The following is a 21,881-nucleotide window of genomic DNA, read 5'->3' as shown; positions in this document are numbered from 1 at the left end:
TGCGCACACTTTTTTTTTCAAGCGCTGCCAAATTATGAGATGTAAAATCATAGACATCATATATATAATAACTAGATTGCTGCTGTCCTATCCCCAATCCCCACTGAACCACAGATTTCTATATATTACTAGACTGCTAAAGTGCGAATCCATGCAGCGGAATAGCGTAACAAGCGCAGGATCAATTACGAGCATTCTGCAGTTTTCAATACGCTCTTAGTTCTGCTCTCGTTTCGTTTTACACTATTCCGCTGCATGAATTCACACTCTCTTGGCGTTTTCGAATGAACGGGTTAATCCATTTCGGATCACTATATTTTACTATGAATTCAAGTCTTTTATTGGCAGAAACAGTACAGTGACATCATTAATCTCTTTTAGGGCCAATTTCACCACCTTCGGTTAGGCGATCGGAAAGACGCTAGAAAATGTTTCGAAGCATTACATTAATCCAATCAGAATAAAGAATCTTTGCTCTTTTGTCCTGATTAATCAATCAAATGTTTCGAAGCATTTCTAGCATCTTACCGACCGCAGGCAGCCTAAACCTGTAACATTCGAAAACGCCATCTATCTGTCAATATTCAGTGGGGTAAAAATTCAATATGGCTACGAATCAACGAAAACTTCTTCCCCTCATCGTTTTGTCTTTATTATCGTAGATCAATCTCAAAGATTCTCGTCGAAAGTATTATCATTTAACGATAAATCTTTTCGACGTGTGATTAACATGTTTCATTGAATTATCTTATTATTAAAATTTATTAGTTTAATTGTGATCCAAACCAATTTGACATACTTGTATACAGTGTGCAATAAGTTTTCTAGTTCAAGTGGATTTATACGATGGGAACTAGATTTGCAGCCTGTAATTATCACACTTACTATATATTACTTTTTATATTTATTGAAAATGTTAAAAATCTATTTCTTTCGTAACTTATATAAATCTTGATGATATGAACCATATACTTCAACCAGTTTTTAATATACAATAAAAGTAATATAATTTTATGCATATATTGAAATGTTTAATTATAGACAGTTTAAAACTGACTAGTCTACATGATTATTATCAACGGCTACTTCACGGGACTCAGCCGATGCCTTCTGGCTTGGACATTGCAAACACACTAAAATATTTTTCTCAAACTTTACTATGTAAGTGGTCATGTTTTAGTAATTTGTGTTATTGTTTTTTTATATTTTATTGCCTCGTCCATAATTTATCTAGTAATGCGACAAGATTGAAATTTTTCAGCTCTGTTAAAAGAAGTACGCGAAATGCCATTTGAGATGCTCAAGTCGCAGCAGTTTGATGGAGAACGAATGGCATTGTATCCAAATTTGGATTATAAACAACTTTATAATGCGTTAACGCAACTTATTGATGTTGTACCATTGATCCACATAGGCTTGCAAGGTATTTAATATCTTCTCTTATACTGTCATTAAAATAGTAATTAAAAATTGATAAATTTCTTTTTTTTCCAACAAAGTGCTTTGCTAACCTTCAGTAAATTACAGATTATGATTGCACTAATGATAGATTACTAATTATAATTACAGTAATTTTGCTTTCTCGGTTTTTAAAACAATATTGTCCTTATTGAACGATGCATATAATTCAATGAAAATATATTAATATTTATTTTGTAGCATTTGGAAAAGCTTTATTGCAATGTCTAGCATGCCTGCTGCCATTCCTCGATCATGATCTAATTGACAATTTATCATATTTAACTGCTAGCACAATATCAGTACTTCCTATGGAATTGCATGAAGAAATCGTCAATTACCTCTGTTTTTACATTTTGCCATTTACTATCAGTAAGTATCTTTATTATATATTTGTAACAGTATATACTTGATATTTATGTCTTATATGATAAGCACGTTCACTCTTCTCTCCAAGAAAGAATGGCATCTGGGAGAGATTGAGTGCAAAGAAAATTTTATTACTTTACCGAAATAGGAGCTTTTCCGTTGAACGAGAAATTGGCCTGCCAGCCAAGTAAGAAACAGATAGTATGTAGAATAATACATATTTTTTATTTTAGAATTAGTACAATTTTAAACTTATAACTTAAATAAATTTAATGCTTTTATTTTTATAACACAATATTAAATATTAAACAGCTGCGTTTAATTAACAGAAAGAAGAGACCAAATCATATGTAATAGTAAAGTCATATGTAATAAATATTTTAACTTTCAGCGAGAAAAGTTGAAGCTAGTGACAACAATGCTGCTAGTCAGTCAGTAGCTGCTGTTATAATGATGGTGTTTCAATATTCTAATAATCCAGGTATCCTTATATGTACATGTATAGATGTAAAAAATATATAAAATTTGTTTAAAATATATATAATTTGTAAAATCATAGATTAAAATTGTTGAATTAGATTAGTTGTTTGCATTGCATTGTATCAGTATCTTAAAATTTTTCAATAGACTTTTTTGTTATTACAAAAAGTGTATGTGTGTGTGTGTGTGTGGTGTGGTGTGCGTGCGTGTGTGTGTGTGTGCGCGCGCGCGCGTGTGTGTGTGAAGAATATATATAAAAATTATAGACATACAATATGTAAAAAAATATTCTTTTTTAGCACATCACTGTCAACTGCTGGAATGTCTGATGGCTTTGAAACCAGGAGTTGTAAAAGATATACTTTGCGTCATCGCTTATGGTACTGCACCAGCGAGAGCATCGGCTGCGAAATTGCTCTTTTATTACTGGCCGTCATTTAATCCAAATTTATTTGACCGCCGTGCTGTATTGGTAAAATTTGCGAGTAAGTATTATATGTATATGCATACATACATACGTACATACATACATATGTACATACATACATAATACATATATTAAAAATAAAATTATCACAAATCTTAATGCATAATTTAACCAAAAGTAAGGAATTTAATCGTAATACTTTTTGTTAACTGACTGGACATTGATTTGGAGATTCTGTAGCTTTAATCTGCAGAATCTTGGATAATATTTTTTTTTCCACATCAAGAAGTTCAGGAGGCTTTTTATACTAAAATAAAGAAGAATAAAAAAATGATATTAAATAATATATAGCAAAATATCACCATTACATATAAAGGAGCATTTCTTATACCGTAATAATTAAAGTATTATACTGATGCTTAAATGATATCCGTTCTTGCTCTGGCTTTAGCCCAATTCGCTCGAGATCTAGAGCCCTTAACTTTTTGAAGTACTTATTGTTACTAGTACATACAGTTATAGTATTATCTTTCTCTGCAGTAATAGAGTATACATTACTAGGATATGGTAAATTTCTAATCCGCCACTCCAGGGATGTTTTTGTAATTCTCTGTGTAACAAATGGCTGGAACAATTAAAAAATAAACTTAGAAAATACATTATGCAGATTATCTGCTAAAAATTATAGCTATCACGCACATTTTAAGTTTTAATTAATTAAATTATATTTAAATAGTTTATATTTTTTTATAGCATGTAAATAACATACAGTATTTGAACTTTCTTGTATCCCCTCTTTTTCAATATTATTTTCTTTAGGTTCAGGATCCCCAATTTCTACGATCCACCCCTGATCTGTACCAAAACTATTTTTTTTTTTTCCATATTCTTCGTACTACTACATTTGTATCCATGTTATATTCTTCTACCATTTCCTTGCCATTTTCTAATAAAAAATGAACTTTTCTTCTTCCTATATTAAACATAATGAAAAATCAATAAGTTATTTGCATTTATTGAACATATATATTGTATTTATTAAACATTGTATAAAATTTAATTTTTAATATTTCAACATTGAGACATCTTTTATTTCATCAAAAATACAAATATAATATATTACAGAAAATATCATATGCAATATGATTTGATATAAATTTTAATGAAAAAATATTAATATGAAAAAGAAATTTATTAATGAAGCAATAGAATTGTTTTGAAAATTTAGTAGCACTCTGATAGCTGCATAATAAGAAAAATGTTCCTACTACACCTAATATAAAGCTTTTATGAATCTCATACATGTACCTACTATATTGATTAAACATTTGGAGGGTGGATTGGATTATATATAAATATCTTATAAATCTAAAAGTAAAACAAGCAGTCAAAACAGAAGATTTTTAAATCTAATAATAATCGTGACTAATTATTCTTACCATCCTGAATAAGAACAGTTATCTTTAACCATGATTCAGGCGTCATTTTACTCTGCAAAGGAGAAATCTGTAGGCGTTTCTTAGCAACCAGAATCAGACATGTCAAGATAAGTTAGAGTAGACGAGTAGACGAATGAACAATGAATAAATAGAGAATATTAATTTTTATTGTGAAGATCAGAAACACATAAAGGAAACTATCCAAGCAGAACATACAACACGTGGTGATGTCGTACTATACTGCTGAACTGCTGAATGAGTGTTACTATACTATACACTTTTCGTTATGCGAATGACACTTCGTGATTAGTGTATATTTTTACTACATCACGTACTAATAAGTTATATATATGTATTATGTGTGTGTTTTAAATAATGTTACATGTAAAAAATTTTTAAAAAAAGTGTGCGTGTGTACACACACACACACATACACATACACATTTTTTTTACTTTTTTACATGTGATATTATTATCAAAATTATTTTATTTCTAAAAAATATGATACATATGTGATTATATATATATATATATATATATATATATATATATATATATATATATATATAATTATATATAAAATATATATAAAATTATTTTATTTCTAAAAAATATGATATGAACATATGTGATATATATATATATATATATATATATATATATATATATATAACAGACAAGATAGAGCAAACGATATTCTTGGAAAAAAAAGATGCGAAAAATTTTTATTTACATTTCAGATGATCTCACTCCGTTTGTATGTCAACGGGATAGTTGTCCCAATGCTGGCAATGCGGAAGCTGGTAAAGTTTGTTATGATCATCGCATTTCCATTATATTTGCCACTGAATCTCCGCCACCTCTCTATCTTTGTATCGAATGCGCGAACGAGATCCATCGAGAGCATCCGAATCAAATGTTTAACGATATTTTACATCCAATGCAACAGGTATCCATGGTTTGTGAAAATAAGGTAAGCATATTGAATCGAACGAGTACAAATTTATTATATATATAATTTGTTATTGCATTTGTTTATTGCTCGAATATTTAAAATAATATTTGATTTAAGTAAATTAATTTTTTTTTTGTTTTGTTTTTATAATCAGAATTGTAGAGCAGCTGATAAATCGGCCATTAGCATTTGTTTTTCGACCGAATGCGCGAGTTACAATGGAAATCATCCTATACGATATTGTCAGCAATGTCACAATATTCGTCACAATAATCGTCGTGGTGGTGATCATGTTTATCATATGGCGCTTCCACACATCTCGCAACTGGATTCGCAAGCGCAAACTTATATGGTTCAAGCGATCGTCAGGCAAGCGTTATTTTAACCATCGAGAATAATTATCGCATTATTCAAATGTTTAGCTCAACTCAACTAAAGTCAAAGCGTCTTTTCACTTTACAGTTTGCTTAAGGAAGCTGAACCGCAAAATATCGATAGTAATCGGGATATAACGGAAATGAGTGCTGTCAACAAGGGAGGCATAGGATTCCCAGGAGGAGGTGTAGGCGGCGGTGGTGGAGCTGTTGGAAGTACTTTTGGAAGTCACTGCGATCCTACGAGTTTAGAAGAGCGACAACTTCTCGGCAGATATGGCGTATGGCTGCTTGTGGGACTTTGTACTCCTAATGAGGATACTCCGGTTGAAATACTGGGCCGTTTATTGTCAATGTTATTTCATTGGTTTCATGTCACTGCCTACTGTTTCGATGGTATTGAAAAAAGACTTATACACCTTATCTTTTCTGTTGGTAATTTAACACTTTGCATATATACACTTTACTCAAGTAGACGTAGCCAGATGTAGGTGGTAGAGCGTGGTATATCGGCTAAATATGAACAAAATATAAGCATTTGTTTTTACTTTTTTTAAATTTATTTTTATTTTTTTTTTACACATTGCAACATATACGACATACACGCTTTATATTGTCCCAAGAAAGATATCTTAAATGTTATATTATATAGTCGACATAGAAACCATTTGGAAAATAGGCCAGAAATACGCCTAATGAAATATTTAGCCGAATTTAATATTTAATATTCCGTCTTAAAGATTAAATATATAGATGATATTAAAATTGAATTTATTTATAATAATTGCACGCAAAATCAAAGCTAGCTGCCTGCACACGACTCGACACACATTCGAAATTTGTACTCAAATATAGCGAATATCTTGAAGGAGATAACTTCATATTGTTGTATTATAAATTCAGGAAATGTTAAATTTGTTCATGTGTTTCGATCGTATCTTATGACGCTATATTGGTAGCCTAAAGATAAATTACAATAGCAATCTTTTGCATCAATTTTAATATTTTTACTTTGTCATAATTAATTTCTCGATTGATTGAAAATATTTCAGGCCAAGCAGAAAGCGCGCTCGAGAAATTAAAAACAGAACACGTTTGTGGCTGGCTTTCGGAAGTTATGAAGACGCATTATGAAGTATTCATTTCCTGTCTTTTACCGCATCCTGCGGATTATGTCAGGGTTGGGGGTCACTGGTAAGCGAGAGATTTTTATTTTTGCTTAAGATAAATGAGAAATCGTTACACACAACTTTGTATAAAATTAAAATTTTACTTATATATTTATATTTATATTTGTGCGTGTGTGCATGCGCGTGTGTGTAAAAAATTTAAAGTGTATAACATTTAAAGTCGCAAAATTGGTAAAATTCAGTCTTTTGATTTTGCTACTGGATAAATGATATGATTATTATTTGTGATTAGAGTTTATATGAATATGATTAATGTCATTTTGTGATGAAAGGGAAACCTTAGCTTCACGAACGTCACATTTGAAAGACGGATTACATCGATTATTCTGTTTGGTACCGTACGAAGTGATTACGCCCGATGTATGGGATTATGTGATGCCGCATTGGATGGAAGCAGTAGTAAATGATGTTCCCGAACATGAACTTCAAGAGTTAAAAATAATATTGAGGTATGCATTTTTGTTTCTGTAGTTCTAATTTTTTTCTGTAATATAATTTGCAACTCCTATTTTTATAAAAGTCATTCTTATTCATGCGTTTAAACAGTAAAATTTTGGATCGAGACATGAATTCTTTGGGATTTGACACGAAGAAGATGTACAACTTCGTAGCGAAGCGATTTGTTAATACAAGCGCAAAAATACAAGAACAGGCCCTTAATTGGTTGCAGACGCTTACTATGCTGGAAATAACAATGCCCCTAGACCAATTGTTTTCAATATTCAGTGATGGAGTTACCGTGATGCAATCGATGAGTTGTGCAGAATCAGAGCTAAAACCAAGCAAATCTACAAAGGAAAACGATGGAAATATTACATGTATGTAATTTTATGATCCATCATGATACATTTGTTGCATCATATCTTGAAGTATGTATTATATTTATATTATATTATATTATAAACAATATTAAAATATCTCTCATAATATTTTAATGTATGATAAATTTGCGAGGCAAGCTTGAGCAAAATATGTTTGAAAAGTATTATAATGAATATTTTATCGAATGAAGATAATGAATATTTTATTAACAATTGTGTTCTCTGTTGAGAGAAATTAAAGATTAATATCTTAAAGTTCAATTGCGACAAATGTCGAGTTAATTATATATTGAACGAAATTCAGTTGCAAATCTCTTTATTTACAACCATAGATACTGTGTGAAAAGTCTGTCTGGAAGTATGTTTTTAAAATATCTTCTAGGTTCCATGGTGGAAAATGATTCGGGAAAGTCGACACCACTTTCTGATGATATGGTACCAACATCAAGACATATGGAATTTTCGACAAACGCTGAACTTAATTTATCTTGTTGTATTCTTATGCTTGATATATTATTGAAACAGGTGAGATAAAACTTTCGTGTAAATTTATATCTATGTTATATTAGCAACGCATAGAATCATTTTATTTAATGAAAAAGCAATGTGTGAAAAGTTTAATCTTGACAGATGGAGCTTCAAAATATGGATAAGCATACTGGAATTAATACATGGATTTGCAGAGATGCTTGTCGTTTAATGAAATCCATAGTTGCATCTAATTGGCACAACTGTCATATATGCGATGCGTCAGACACCGAATGCACTTATTGCGAATCGAGGGTGATTTGGCATCAATTGTGTTTGCAATTGATTACATACATGGCTCCGGAAAATCCGGCGTATCCTCCTGATGTTAGTTAATGCGTGAACTTATACGATTTATCTTATCATAATGATAGTGTAATAAATATTCATGAATATATTATATATTTCTGGCATTCTTGGGATATTTTGACATTATAGAATATGAAAAAAAATGGGAGAAAAAAGATTAAATTAATATGCCATCTATTATCTTTCAGACAATTGTAGATGAGACTGTAGAAGATCATGGCCGTAAGAGCTCACCGGAAACGACAAAAAAGAGTGATTCAAAACCGGATGTAGTTATCAACATGCCGGTGCCGGAAATGCATTCTGTAGGCGGAGTTTTAGTTCATATGCCACACGTACGTGTTTCTTAATAAATAAATTTTCAATAATTATGACAAAGTTTTCTTCAAATTCAAACACTAATAATATGTTTGATATTGGTCTTATTAAGGATTAAATTTCTATGACTGGAAATAAAGATTTTGTTTTGCAATGTTTTGCAAATATCATGTTGTCTCTATAATCTCGTTGCGTATTATACAATTCTTCATTAATAAAGCAGCGCATGTTAAACTCGAACTATTTTAATTGTTTATATATGTCCATATGTGCGCTTTTTTCTCTCTGTCTCTTTCTCTCTTTCTCTCTTTGTCTCTTCTTCTGCGACACGGCCTGATCACAAAACACGGTAGGCTAATTTATGTCACCGGATTAGCTATTTTGATCGTTTATGTCAGTTTTTCGAACAGATTATGACAGCCACAGTAGAGACAGTTTCGGAACAGCTGGATCTTGCAGCTATAATGCCAACAGAAAAGGTCATGTCCGCTGTCGCGAGAACGGTTACGTTATCAGAAACTGATGTTGGTAAGAGAATATTTCATATCACATCTTTTTAATTGATTATATATTTAATAATAATTTTCTCTTATATAAATACACATACGCTTTTAGCAACTGCAACGGTAAGCGTGGCAAAACCTCATTTGATTGGCGAAAACGATGAGCCTGTGAACCTAAGTCCAGAAGCTGATTTAGATGATTTTTGGCATACCTCTGTAGGGAAGTTTCGTTTTACGATAGAAGAATTGCCAGAACAACTTCAATACATTCATAAACTATTGAAGGTATATACTAATATATTGTATTATAAAGTAAAAATCGGACTATATTATTTGCATAGATTATAAAGTTATGTTTATGTATTCACTCGACAATTATTTTAAATCCTACAAATATTTAAAAAATTTTATCACAATTACAATAGTCCTTATCAATTATATAAGAATAAATTCTATTACATCAGTCACATACAAAACTAATTAACAAAAAGTATAAAATTAAACAAAAATGTGTTAATATTGAATAAAAATTTTGTTTACAGGAGATAATGACAATCGATAAACCTGATATTCTTTACTATATGTTACAATGCTTGAACATAATGTGCTTATACGGCGATGCGTTTAACATGGCGGTGAAGGATCATCAAGGATTCTTTATATGGTGCCAGGAAAACTTGTTAATAAAAAAGTAGTGTATTTTATATATATGTTATATTTGAAATTTTACATTTCTCGCGGAAGCTAAGGACGGAAATATACGCGCATAAGAATTGTGTTTTTCAACTCTTTCAATCTTTTTATTGTTATATAGTTTATGGGAGCTCCTAAATGCAGAGTATTCGCATATAGCACAAGTGACTATTCCATTATTACTACATTGTGTGACATTACCTTGTGGCACTGATACTTTTTGGCGGCTTGTACAAGAAGAATTTCACAATTCTGATTGGCGCGTTAGATTTGTCGCAGGTAATCACATATATAATTTAGAATAATAAATTTTTTTGCCATCTTTTCATCATTATAAATAATGAAAATATATGTATGTGTGTGCGTGTGTGTGCGTGTGTGTGTGTGTGTGTGTATTCCTTTTTTCAGTTGAACGTGTTACGTTAATTGCAAGATTTATGGACTCAACGCCATTACGGAACATATTGAGTCTTCAAGCTGCATTAGCAAATGCTTTTTGTTATTTGATTACAAGTATGGATGATAATAATGTGTATGTTGCACAACGTGCAACCTTATATCTTGGAACTATTCATGATGCAGCAATTAGGGTAAATCTTATCACTTTTAAATTTATGTATGCTTTTTAAAATATCTAATTTATCAATATTAAATGAGATAAATTTTTATATTATATACATATATTACATATTTAAATCTATTACATATTTTTAATGTTAAAGAATTGCTTAATTTGTTTGAGAGATCTGAGTCTATTGTTTCAATTGTTTGAGTTTAGTGCAAAGAATCTAATTGTATTAATTATATTACTTATAATGATTTTAGTCGTTAATTTTATGTCTGGAGACACAATTCGATTCCGTAATCGTAGATCGGCCGATGGTATTACAATCGCTTTACCAACTACACAACAGTCTTAGTGATCGTCGTATTTTAACATGGGAATTTTTCTTAAATCGATTCGATACATTATTCCTCGAAGCCCAAATCAGTTTGGAGAAATCGGGAGATATAGCTTATTTGCGCGGTGAGTATCATTATAGCATTAGCTGGAAGAGAGGATAGGGAAATATATGTTGTAGTTTTTTATATGAGTTTTTCAAACAACCATGATTTTATGTGTATTTGCGTCAAATATTATCATCATTGATTAAATTCTTTTTTGCGTCGTAGATCTAAAAAATACAGATTTAAATAGCGAAGTGTTTATGAAGAAATTGCATCGCGCGCACGAAGCACTATCTCAATCTGATGGTAGCGGGACAAGCTCTGTAAAAACGCTGAGCGCAAGTTTTGGCACAAAATGGCCATATAAACGTACAATGTCCGCGCCCGCATCGATGATACCTCGACAAGATACTAAACAAGGTATATTATATATAAGCGTTCCTGTGCTTTATAAATTCCTTTTATCGCCTTTTCGCGCACTCCACAGACTATGTCGTACACTATGTGTTATTTTTTTTCTTTTGGTTTCCGCATCTTTCACGCAGAAAAGGAAAAGGTGTACAGCCGACAATATTCCGCGCCCATCTTGAAAAGGAAGAGCTCGAGATTTGGACTGGGTCAGTTATTGGGGTCTACCCCACCTAATAACAGTATCCCAGGTAGAGTAGCGTGTATTGCCTGCGTAGCTGTAGACGAGACATAAATATATGTATATGCGCAAAAATGTTGCTCGTTTGTATTACACGGATGTTAAAGCATTCGACTGCAGATGGATCGTTCGAATAGGTCGAACAGATCGAATGGTAAGTAGCAATGCAGAGTCGCATAATTGATAGAGATGCCTTAGCAATGCTCGCGCAAATGTACGTTCAAAGATTTACCTTTGAGGTAAAATGTAATGTGCATGTTTTTCCCTTGTTGTTTAACGTTAACTTTTGTAATTTATTTTATATATGTACTATATATATAATAAATACTTATATACATATGTATGTATTGTATATACAAATATAGATTTAGAGAAATAGTTAATATTATATTATTCTTATTTAGTAGATCTTGTTTCTTCCTTTTCAGTCTGCATAAAATTAACATATTGAACAAACATAAAATTAATATTGGCAAATCTTACAGATGGTCATATACATTCACTGAACATGGTCGATGAAGCAAGCGCATTACCAGGATACACGCATAAAATTGTGGATCTTGAAGAAGCAGATAAAGAAACGATGCATCTGCTAATTTTTCTGTTGATGCAATTTCTTTCGAGACAAGATCAGGTGAATTGTCAATTTATTCGAGAAATATGTTCCCGCACCAAAAATAATTGAACAAAATTATATATATTCAAAATGTTTTGAAATGACAATATTTTATATCATTCAATATTTTTTGTACATTCAAATTTACATATTGATGCAATTTAATTAGGCTTATCCAACGGATGAGAAGCCACTATCGAAAACACAGGGTATAGTTTTGCGACACTTGTATCTTCTTTTAGGATATAATCAGACTGAACGCACTTTCCATACTTCTCCACAACGTCTAAGGTAAAATGATTTTTTATAACTTTATAAACTTTTTCTTTACAATATATTTATATACAAGCTACCGTAATAAGCTTTTGTGCGTGTGCGTGTGCGTGTGCGTGTGCGTGTGCGTGTGCGTGTGCGTGTGCGTGTGCGTGTGCGTGTGTGTGTGTGTGTGTAATATATATATTATAGTATATATATTATATATAGTATATATATTATATAATGTATATATTATATAGTATATATTGTGTACACACATGCAATTATATAATTTATAAAAATTACACAAGAGTTTATGAACTTTTAGGCACATAAATCTAATCGTGTAAATTATCACGAATAAATGAAAAATACAAACAATTCTCAATTTTGTCGACAAATTTATCAAATTTATTCAAACTTTACACAAAATCAATTTACATTTATATTTGTCATTTTACATCTTTTGGTTTAGTAAAATTTATAACAATAAATTGTTAAATTATAGGCTGTCACCAGTGTTTAACGTTTTTATCGCCAACTTACCACAACTCTTAGATCAGAATCATGTTATGGGTTGGGTAATGACGCCACCAGTTTTGGCAATATTACAACATTGCCCGTGCCCTCCACAATCTATACCTCCCACTGATCATCAACCACCGAGTTACAGTCTTTGGTATTTGGAGCCACACATCAGGCGATCTTGGTTGATGTCTCTGCTTGTTATTTTATATAAGGTAAACAAAGCTTAAGCTTAAAATAGTGCAGTATTATCTAGAATACACATTAAAGAATATACACATTTTATACATGTTTATAAGATCAAAGAAGAGACGCGAAAAAGCAATTTCTTGCCAGAAAGTTACATTTACATGTGATACGCTTATAAATTAATAGGTTTGCGCAAGCAAATAAAAAGCAACTTTTTTTTTACATAAATGATAAACTGTTTTTTCAGTGTCAGTATGGGCAACAACCATGGTGTAATCAACTTCAAGCATTAGTGAAAATAGTGTTGAATACGCTCGACATGCAGCATCATCAATGTAAAAGAATTCCAGCGACTGTAGTTATGGCTGCGCCACCTTCCAGATCACGTGGTAAAAATTTAAAAATTTCTAATAAAAAATATAATGTATCATATAGGTTAATATATATACAAAACAATTATTTCAGATGTATCTCAACCCTCACTCGGAATGGAGCACGAATTGACAACGAATGCAATGGGAGAGATGGATACGGAAACTCCGCCAATGCGCGCATCAATGGTCTCAGTGCATCAACGGAGTCCTGGAGGGATACACGGACAAATGGAGACACATTGGGAAGAAAATAATGGTCCAGCCTGTCGTTATTTCAACAAACATTTTACTAGGTCAGTAACTTATTGTCCGTAAAATTTTTGCATACAAGTCTTCCTTTTTGTTACATTTGAAACAATTTATAATTTTTACATGAAAAAATGGCGAATGACAAAAGCTTATATATAATTGCAGTAGATTAAATTGATAATTTGAAAATTAATATGTATAGCATAAAAGCAATGTTATCTCTTAAGATAAACCTACGAAAAAATGCGTGTTATACTCGTGGATTTTATACAGTTTTAAAATATATTGTTTATAATAAAAGAAATTAAAAATTTATTTGTGATATATTATAATAATAAAATATTTTTTATTTTATTTTAAAACGAAACAGAAACAGATTCTAACAGAATCTCCTGTTATTTTAAATTGTACAATTTCTTTGTATAATTTTTTATGTAATTTGACAAAAGCGTAATTGTCGAAGTAAAATTTACTTATAAAAAAGAAAAATTTAATTATAGAAATTGAAAATTTGAAATTTATCTATTGCATTATAAGAAAGTTTATCACGTTATATATACGGCTACTCAATTTTTTATCTCGTTATACAAATTTTGCATCATAAAAGTATCACACGCGTTATAAGGGGGTTTGCTGTAGTCTTTAAAAGATTATCTTATGACTTATATACATATACTTTTCAATGATTGACTTTTTTGTTTGCATTATTCTTCTCAGATAATATTTAAAATTGATGTATCATACATATTACTATTAATACACTTCAGTTTTTAAATAGTAGTATGTTATAATTTGTTGCTATTGCGAATGATTTTGCGAAGCTATTCGATTAATGCGGATGATACGGAGTCCGAGTTGGCCGCGATTCCTGAAAGTCCCAAATCTGACAGCACCTTACATGATAGCAGCGGAGGATCTCTCGGCGAATTAGAGGATACAGTTCCGCAAAATATATTTCTTCAAGAGCCACGTACGATTACATCGGAAGGAAAAAGTACAACTGAATCAAATAATCGAAACATTAATAAGTCGAAAACAGAATCTCTGACAAAACCTATATGGTTTTTAGGAAACGAAGACGAAGTTTATCAGGTAATTATACTTATTACAAAAAAAAATCCACACATTTGTAAGTCTTTAATTTAGTATCTAAATATGATATTTATTGGAAGAAAGAGAAATCAAAACTCAGTATTTTATGGCTGACCACAAAATAATTGATGCTTGTAAGAAATATTAATTGTAAATATTATATTTTAAGCAAAAAAGAAGAACAAGATGTTATTTTTTATAATCTTATATTAAGAAATTGATATCTGTTGAAGTAAAAAAAAAAAAAATATATATATATATATATATATATATATATATATATATATATATTACATGAAAAGATGAATGAACATTATCACCAGTCTAAAAGTACATGTCATCTTTTGCTTCAGGGAAATAAAAGTGGCTCTCAAAAAAAATGGAGTGTGTATGAAGGAGTAAAAATGATGGTAACAGGCACTTTTCTAACTGGACAACAAGAACTTCCAAAATTCCAATCTAAAACAACTGTTATGCCATCGCTAAAGAATGAAAAAAAAGAACACTTGCCATATAATGGAGATACTATTTCATCAAAACCATTTAATCTGTCAAGCGCCTTAGCTGTTGCTACGAGCATTTCTCAGATCCAAAGGTAATGATGTTAAACCTCTACAAAGTCAAGAAAAATAATTGTAATATGTAATATGTAAATAATTGTAAGTTTGTTATTTTTATTTTTTTTATAACCAATAAATTATCAATTATTAAAAACGTACATACTTTTATTTTAAATTGCTTCATTAAAAATTAGCAATAATTATTTCATTTCGTTTTTATACACTTTTCTTCTTTTTATTCTCTTTTTAAAATTTCTTTAAAAACTTATACCAATTTGATAGTCTTCTCGCTATCTTAAACAATTCTATCATATCTAACATTGAACATCTTTTTAATTGTAATATCCACAATGCAACTTTTTAAAAATGAAATATATTTATTCTCCTTAATATGTAAAAAAAATATATGCCTCTTATACTTTAAATTTTTAGGTCTGATTACCAGATCGGATTACCAAAGGGAAAAGAGAAGGAGAAAGAAAGAGAGAATGAAAAAGAGAGAGAGAAAGAAAAGGATAAAGAAAAGGACAAAGAAAATAAAAAGGAGAAAGAGAAAGAAAAGGAGGAAGATAAAACGTTTGTAAAAATTGCAGGCACTGTCAACAATTTGGAATCACTGAATGCAAAGCATTTAGGTAGACAAAAGCATGTGGAACAAATCACAATTACAGCAACATCGCCAGTTTCACCTTGTCAAGTGATTACAGTGACCAACAGCGATCATTCGAGTTCACCAGCACTGAGTTCTTCTATATCATCACAAATCATAAGTATGGAGAATGGACAACAAACAGGTGTCTTTCCAGTTAGTCCACAACCCTTGATGACTACTCCAACAGTCGAAAGATTATTGCCCATTGGTACAATAGTTCGCGCAACTGGTAAGCAATTTACGCTACCGATTACTAATATCTCACCATTGTATTCTCATGTATATATCTTTTTTCTATATTATAATTTTACATTTAAATATTCATAATACAATATTTTTGCGCAATATCATTGTCACATCAAATAAATGTCAGATGATTTTATATGAATTTTAAATGTCAGCAATGATCCAGTTTTATGATAATTAATGTTCCATTTATTCTTCCATATAAAAATATTTGACATTCTTATATCGCTGTAACAGTTACATATATTATACAATATGCTTAGATGAGATATCCTTGTAGGATCGCGAACTGCGCAACGTGTACTAAAATGCGAAGATACATATGGCTCCCCGGAATCACCATTATCAAAAATGGATATTTTGACAGTCAGTGAGTAGAACTTTTAAAATAATGGAATAGATGGTAACTAATAAATAAAACGAGTTTAATGATAAAAAAAAAAAATGATAATGATAATTAAAAAAAAATTAGTTATAATTTTTTTCGTTTTCTCAGGTTCTTCATTTGAACAAGATAGCGAGACTTGCATGTCCAGCGACATTACGAGTCCACATAGCGTTTCTCAGCTAGAGTTTCCAACGCCGGAACGATTGCTACCGGTTGGCGGTCCTTACAGAGATTTCCCCAGTCTAGTCGAACGAGTACGTCATGCTCTCGATATCTCGGTTATTGAAGGTATATGCGCACTAATTTTCTAAGACTTTTTTCATGACTTTTGGAAAACACTTTTGTCAAATTTGTATATATCTGTACAAAAATATAAATATAATATATAATTTATATATACGAACGTGCATTATCGTGTATAATCCTTCTATCGTGTAACGCGCAATCTGTAAATTAATAACAATTTTTGTCGCACAACTCATATTGAAAAGATTTGTATACATGATAGACGACATAAACCTTTCTCTGAATCTTGATCTTTTCCATTTGATTTAAACTTTAGTTGTTTATTCAAATAGAGAGGATCTGATATATTTGTGCTTTTTGAAAGTTGTCATTTAAACGTATAAATACTTTACAAATAAATATACTTTGAAATATTTCTCTTTTTCAGATACAAATAAATCGAATGATAATTGGAAACACGATACTCGTGATGTGATACTCACGAAGCAGGATAGCGGAACATCCGAAAATATGGTAAAAAAACGCTTTTTCTATTAAAAAAAAAAAAAAAAAATTAACTTTAGATGGATTTTAATACAATTCTAATTTATATACGATAGACAATCTTTTGATGTAAAAGATAAATCTGGAAAAATAAAATATTTATCTCGTTTTTAATCAAAATAAAAGTTTGATAAGTTTAATGTTTAATATATCAAGGAAAACGAACTTTAGCACTTTTAGAATGAATTATATGAATTAAATGAAAATTAATTTTGATAGAAAAACATTAAGTTATAGTTAGCAAAAGAATAAACATTTATTATTATTTGATCAATTTATGTTTGTCTACAGTCAGCGTCACTTGTACCGACATGCAATGAAATTAATTCGAGTAGATCACCAAGTCCGAGAAGATTGATTAAACAAGTTGCTCTGGAATCATCGCCACCAGCGGTTGATACCGGAGATTTTCTCTCGAAAGTAGCAGATTACGATCAGAAGATTAAATCGAGAGATCAATTTCGTATTCAACGTGACAGGATACGGAAGATCACAACTACAACGGAACAAGATGCGATTACTCATGCGAGACGGACAGAGTCCTGGTAAATTTTTCCATCGCCTGTACCTAACTCACTGCTACATCATTATATATACCTCTTTATGTTTTTAATATTTTTTTAACAAAAAAAAAGAATATATAAATGAAATGTATGGATTTATAAGTTTAAATAACTATCAAAACTTAACTGGTAAATTGCTCTCTTATCCGATAGGTCTGGCCCACAAGTTCAACAAAATTTAGACTTTGTCTCTCAACAAGCATATCATGCAGATTTCAATTTAAAGCAGAGCTTATTTCGCATTGGTGACGATTGCGTTTATGATAGGTATAATTTGATACGCTAGATATTAATAGTTATTTTCGCAACACATTGAATCGGATTCGCTGGACTGTGATACAGGTGCTCAGAATGCGGAACGATCAAGGAAGAGTATTCCGATGAAGAGCTTGGATTGTGTATAATAACCTTGGGAACGTTTATTCATCGAGAACCATCTTTAGCAGCACCATTATTACCGGAAATACTCGGCGTAGTTACCAAGTAAGAGATTAAAATATGTTATATTTTGATATAACAAATTTTGAAACTTTTACATATATGTATATGTATGTATGTATGTATGTATGTATGTATGTATGTATGTATGTATGTATGTGTATATGTGTGTATGTGTGTGCGTGTGCGTGTGTGTATGTGTGTATGTATGTATGTATGTATATATATGTATGTGTATGTATATATATATATATATATATATATATATATATATTTGTTGTTTTTTTCGCCTCGGAACCCCCCATGGAAAATGAAGCTTTAATTTACTATTACACTTATATTACACTTATATAGAGTTGGGCTTAACGCAATGTATCCTTGGCAAAGCGAAACTAATATGCATCTACCAGGTGGTGCGGTTAGCGTAGCGCATCAATTTCTTAGATGCGTTCTTCATCAATTAGCACCTAATGGAGTATTTATGCAAATGTTTCAAACTCATTTAAATGGTAAGGATTTAATACTACTCGTTCGATAAATTGTGACTAATAAATCGCTTTAAAAGAAATTGCTCTAAAAATAATGCTCCAATTATAAACTGTAGAAAGTTTCAATTAAAATTATCAATTAGATTTTACAATAAATCTATTCCAACATCAATATCTGGAAAACTTTAAATAATATAATAATATTAACAATAACAACAGTTTCTTCCTTTTATCTGCTATATTTTCTTTTATTTTTTATTTTTTTCAATTTGCAGAGACGACAAGATTACAATTTTTCAAAAGTGTCGCGCAAGCTTTAGTCGATTTTAACGAATTAAATCCCATTGCGCCTTTGCAATTATTGCTCGAGGTAAGAAAGCATTGCGACATGATTATATATTAAATGCAAGTTAATTTTGTACAATTCTCAGTTATTACTTACAATTTATAGTGTAAGCGTATTTTTTAATTTTTAATTTTAGCGCGTTTAAATATATGAGAGAATAGATTACATACTTGTTTCATGTTATAAATTTCGATTTCAGACACTAAATATGAAAAAATCATTACCATTGGAACGGCTACCGATAATATTATATAATATTGCGTGTTACTTGGATTGTTTACCATTGGAAGCAGGATTGGGTCCTGGTGCAGCCACGTGGAGTGGGTTGTTGGCACAATTTGATGGATTATTTCGAAGACTCGTTCTTATGCTTTCTTCCATTGAAGATATCACTCCTCTCTTGCGAATAATAATTTCCATATTGAAGGTACCAGGGATTCAACAATCAAAGGTATATTAAATATCAGATCAAACGATTTCAAAATCTGAAGTTATCTTTTCTTTATTATTAATTAAACAAAATTAATGTGGCACATATGTGTTGCATTATATTGAACATTATTGCTGTTATGTACCGCGTATTGTATCCAATCATTTTTTTAGGGAATGCTGGATCCATTTTCCAAAGTATTGAGTTATGCCATACAAAATTCAACATTGCAGTATAATTATTTAACAGATCTATGCTACTTGTGTCACAGAGGATTTACTCGTGATCGTGATAAACACTTTTTTGGAAGAACAATTGTATTCGAATTAATTCAGGCTATTAAATTTAAAATTACAATACCGGATTCAAATTTTTTGTTACTTCTTCAATTTGTGCTTCAGGTAATTATCATATTTATAACACGTGTGCATAAAATTTTCAGCTTTATATATATATATATATATATATATATATATATATATATATATATATAATCATAAGATATTAATATAATGTTCTGCTATATATAATGCAGGATATTGGAGGATCCTTGCCTAATACTATTATCGCGATGGAAAATAATATTCAAGCAGATATGTCACCAATCTACAATACAAACGCGTCTGAATCTCTAAAAAGTCAGTTATCAGATATCCTTGAATTTTTAGCTGATTTTCACACTTTAAGCAAAATCAAGGTAATGTGTGCGCGCACGCGTATGCATAAATAGTATGTGTAAATCCATTGATGATTAATAAAATTCTGCAAAATTTGTACTTTTGCTATTTTTAAAGAGTTTTTATTTTCTTAGAGTTATAGCAAAGGTATGCAGGCTGGACTGAACGAAGATACGTTAGGTGGAACATTAAAGTGTGGTCTTGCTCAATATGTGGCTTTAGAAATTACGAGAGGCAATAACAGAGAAAACAGAGCTGTCGCGCGTTACTTGCCATGGTTATATACCGCACCATCTACTATACAACAAGGGTACGCTTATTTTTATAGCGATCAACATTTTCCTTTTTTTTTTATTTATTTATTGGTTTACTTTTTTTTCTGATGTCTTGAGTAAGGTTTCAACCAAAGTTTTAATTATCTTGATCTTAATTATAGAAATCGATTAGATGTGTATTCTTGTAAATGTTTTAGTGCTCGTGAATTCGTCGATTGTATCGGCCATATTAGACTTTTATCCTGGTTACTATTGGGATCATTAACACACATTGCCATGTTTGCTGGCAACACGAATACTCATTCAACGATACCGTTGGCGCAACCGATACCTCAAGAAGTATCTTGCCACATTGCCGATCACATACAAATGATTTTCTCAGGATTTCCCGAACAATCGAAAACATCAGTTCTCCACATGTCGTCGCTCTTTCATGCGTTTATTCTTTGTCAAGTAACTATTGAAGTTATAAATTGAATTATACATTTTTATATACATGTATTCACGAACGTGCACACACAAACACACACACGCACACGCACGCACGCACGCATATATTGTTTACATTAACAAAATGTCTTGTTTTGCTTTAGCTTTGGACGATCTATTTGGAAGAACTGTCAAAGAATAACGCATCAAACAGCGAGAGTCACAATATCACTATGAATATTTTGTTAGAATTTTGGGGCAAGATAACGCCATGCATTTTGCAACTCGTTTCTTATTCGAAAGCCGTAAGTCCGATTCTAAATACATTATTTGATTTATTATTTGACTTAAGGTTTTATATCCTGTCTAAAATTGATACATTGATACATTGAGATAAGATATTAAAACAAGAATACATGAAGAGATGATTTTATTTTTAGCTATCTGAAATGCTCAATTTGCACTTCTTGAGCTTATTAGAGGCTTTATTGGAATGCGGATCCATTCTATTAAGTAAATTGCTGCCTTTATGGAATGCCATCTTATTTTCTCATCATGTTCAAGTAAAAGAAATAAAGATGAATAATTTAAACGAAATGATGAGGCGCAGTAACTAACTTTGGTTTATTATATTTTGTAGCTACCTGGTCATTTACAAGTGCGTTTGCAGAATTGTCGCGATTTTCCTCCAAGCAGAATGGCGGAACATTTTGTTTCAAACCGAAGAGAATCGAATGCAGTACTTTTACGATGGTTACATCGATTACAGTTTAAAATGGGCCAAATTGAAATGCAATCCTCCACCGCCACGCAATTCTATTCCATTTAAAGAGGAAAGG

At 30.9% G+C, this 21,881-nt stretch overlaps 2 protein-coding genes across 8 annotated transcripts; one reads left to right on the top strand and one right to left on the bottom strand.

The window, feature by feature from the left end:
• The first annotated feature begins 604 nt into the window (after positions 1 to 604).
• LOC126855446 (protein unc-79 homolog) lies at positions 605 to 21,872 on the top strand. 7 transcript variants are annotated; one of them, XM_050603099.1, is made up of 48 exons: positions 605 to 868; positions 1,042 to 1,161; positions 1,262 to 1,423; positions 1,660 to 1,830; positions 2,219 to 2,308; positions 2,607 to 2,792; positions 4,914 to 5,146; positions 5,283 to 5,497; positions 5,591 to 5,937; positions 6,555 to 6,696; positions 6,965 to 7,141; positions 7,239 to 7,510; positions 7,896 to 8,038; positions 8,144 to 8,368; positions 8,539 to 8,685; positions 9,067 to 9,196; positions 9,284 to 9,456; positions 9,714 to 9,862; positions 9,986 to 10,143; positions 10,273 to 10,454; positions 10,690 to 10,891; positions 11,038 to 11,232; positions 11,358 to 11,471; positions 11,947 to 12,095; positions 12,247 to 12,368; positions 12,841 to 13,072; positions 13,294 to 13,435; positions 13,512 to 13,713; positions 14,491 to 14,761; positions 15,115 to 15,356; positions 15,754 to 15,956; positions 16,029 to 16,202; positions 16,500 to 16,589; positions 16,716 to 16,895; positions 17,281 to 17,366; positions 17,688 to 17,941; positions 18,113 to 18,226; positions 18,302 to 18,442; positions 18,752 to 18,906; positions 19,161 to 19,255; positions 19,431 to 19,682; positions 19,835 to 20,062; positions 20,197 to 20,358; positions 20,473 to 20,648; positions 20,811 to 21,066; positions 21,207 to 21,347; positions 21,483 to 21,605; positions 21,683 to 21,871. In XM_050603099.1, exons 1-48 carry the CDS (start codon positions 847 to 849, stop codon positions 21,869 to 21,871), a joined length of 8,334 nt encoding a protein of 2,777 aa, XP_050459056.1. In that variant the 5' UTR covers positions 605 to 846. The 7 variants fall into 7 exon arrangements, with proteins under 7 accessions (XP_050459056.1, XP_050459058.1, XP_050459053.1 ...); XM_050603101.1 differs by having other exon boundaries at positions 5,591 to 5,898; positions 11,358 to 11,429; positions 15,754 to 16,202; positions 21,683 to 21,872; XM_050603096.1 differs by having other exon boundaries at positions 5,591 to 5,898; positions 15,754 to 16,202.
• On the bottom strand, positions 2,924 to 4,420 carry LOC126855450 (protein DPCD-like). Its single transcript, XM_050603110.1, is given in 6 exon segments — positions 2,924 to 3,041; positions 3,126 to 3,359; positions 3,504 to 3,614; positions 3,616 to 3,707; positions 4,174 to 4,225; positions 4,390 to 4,420. Coding segments are annotated over 5 exon segments (585 nt in total). The 5' UTR covers positions 4,220 to 4,225; positions 4,390 to 4,420; the 3' UTR covers positions 2,924 to 2,939.
• Positions 21,873 to 21,881: the final 9 nt, after the last annotated feature.

This window comes from Cataglyphis hispanica, chromosome 16 (genome assembly GCF_021464435.1).
Source record: "Cataglyphis hispanica isolate Lineage 1 chromosome 16, ULB_Chis1_1.0, whole genome shotgun sequence".
Classification (NCBI taxonomy): domain Eukaryota; kingdom Metazoa; phylum Arthropoda; class Insecta; order Hymenoptera; family Formicidae; genus Cataglyphis; species Cataglyphis hispanica.
This window is presented reverse-complemented; position numbering and strand designations above follow the sequence as displayed.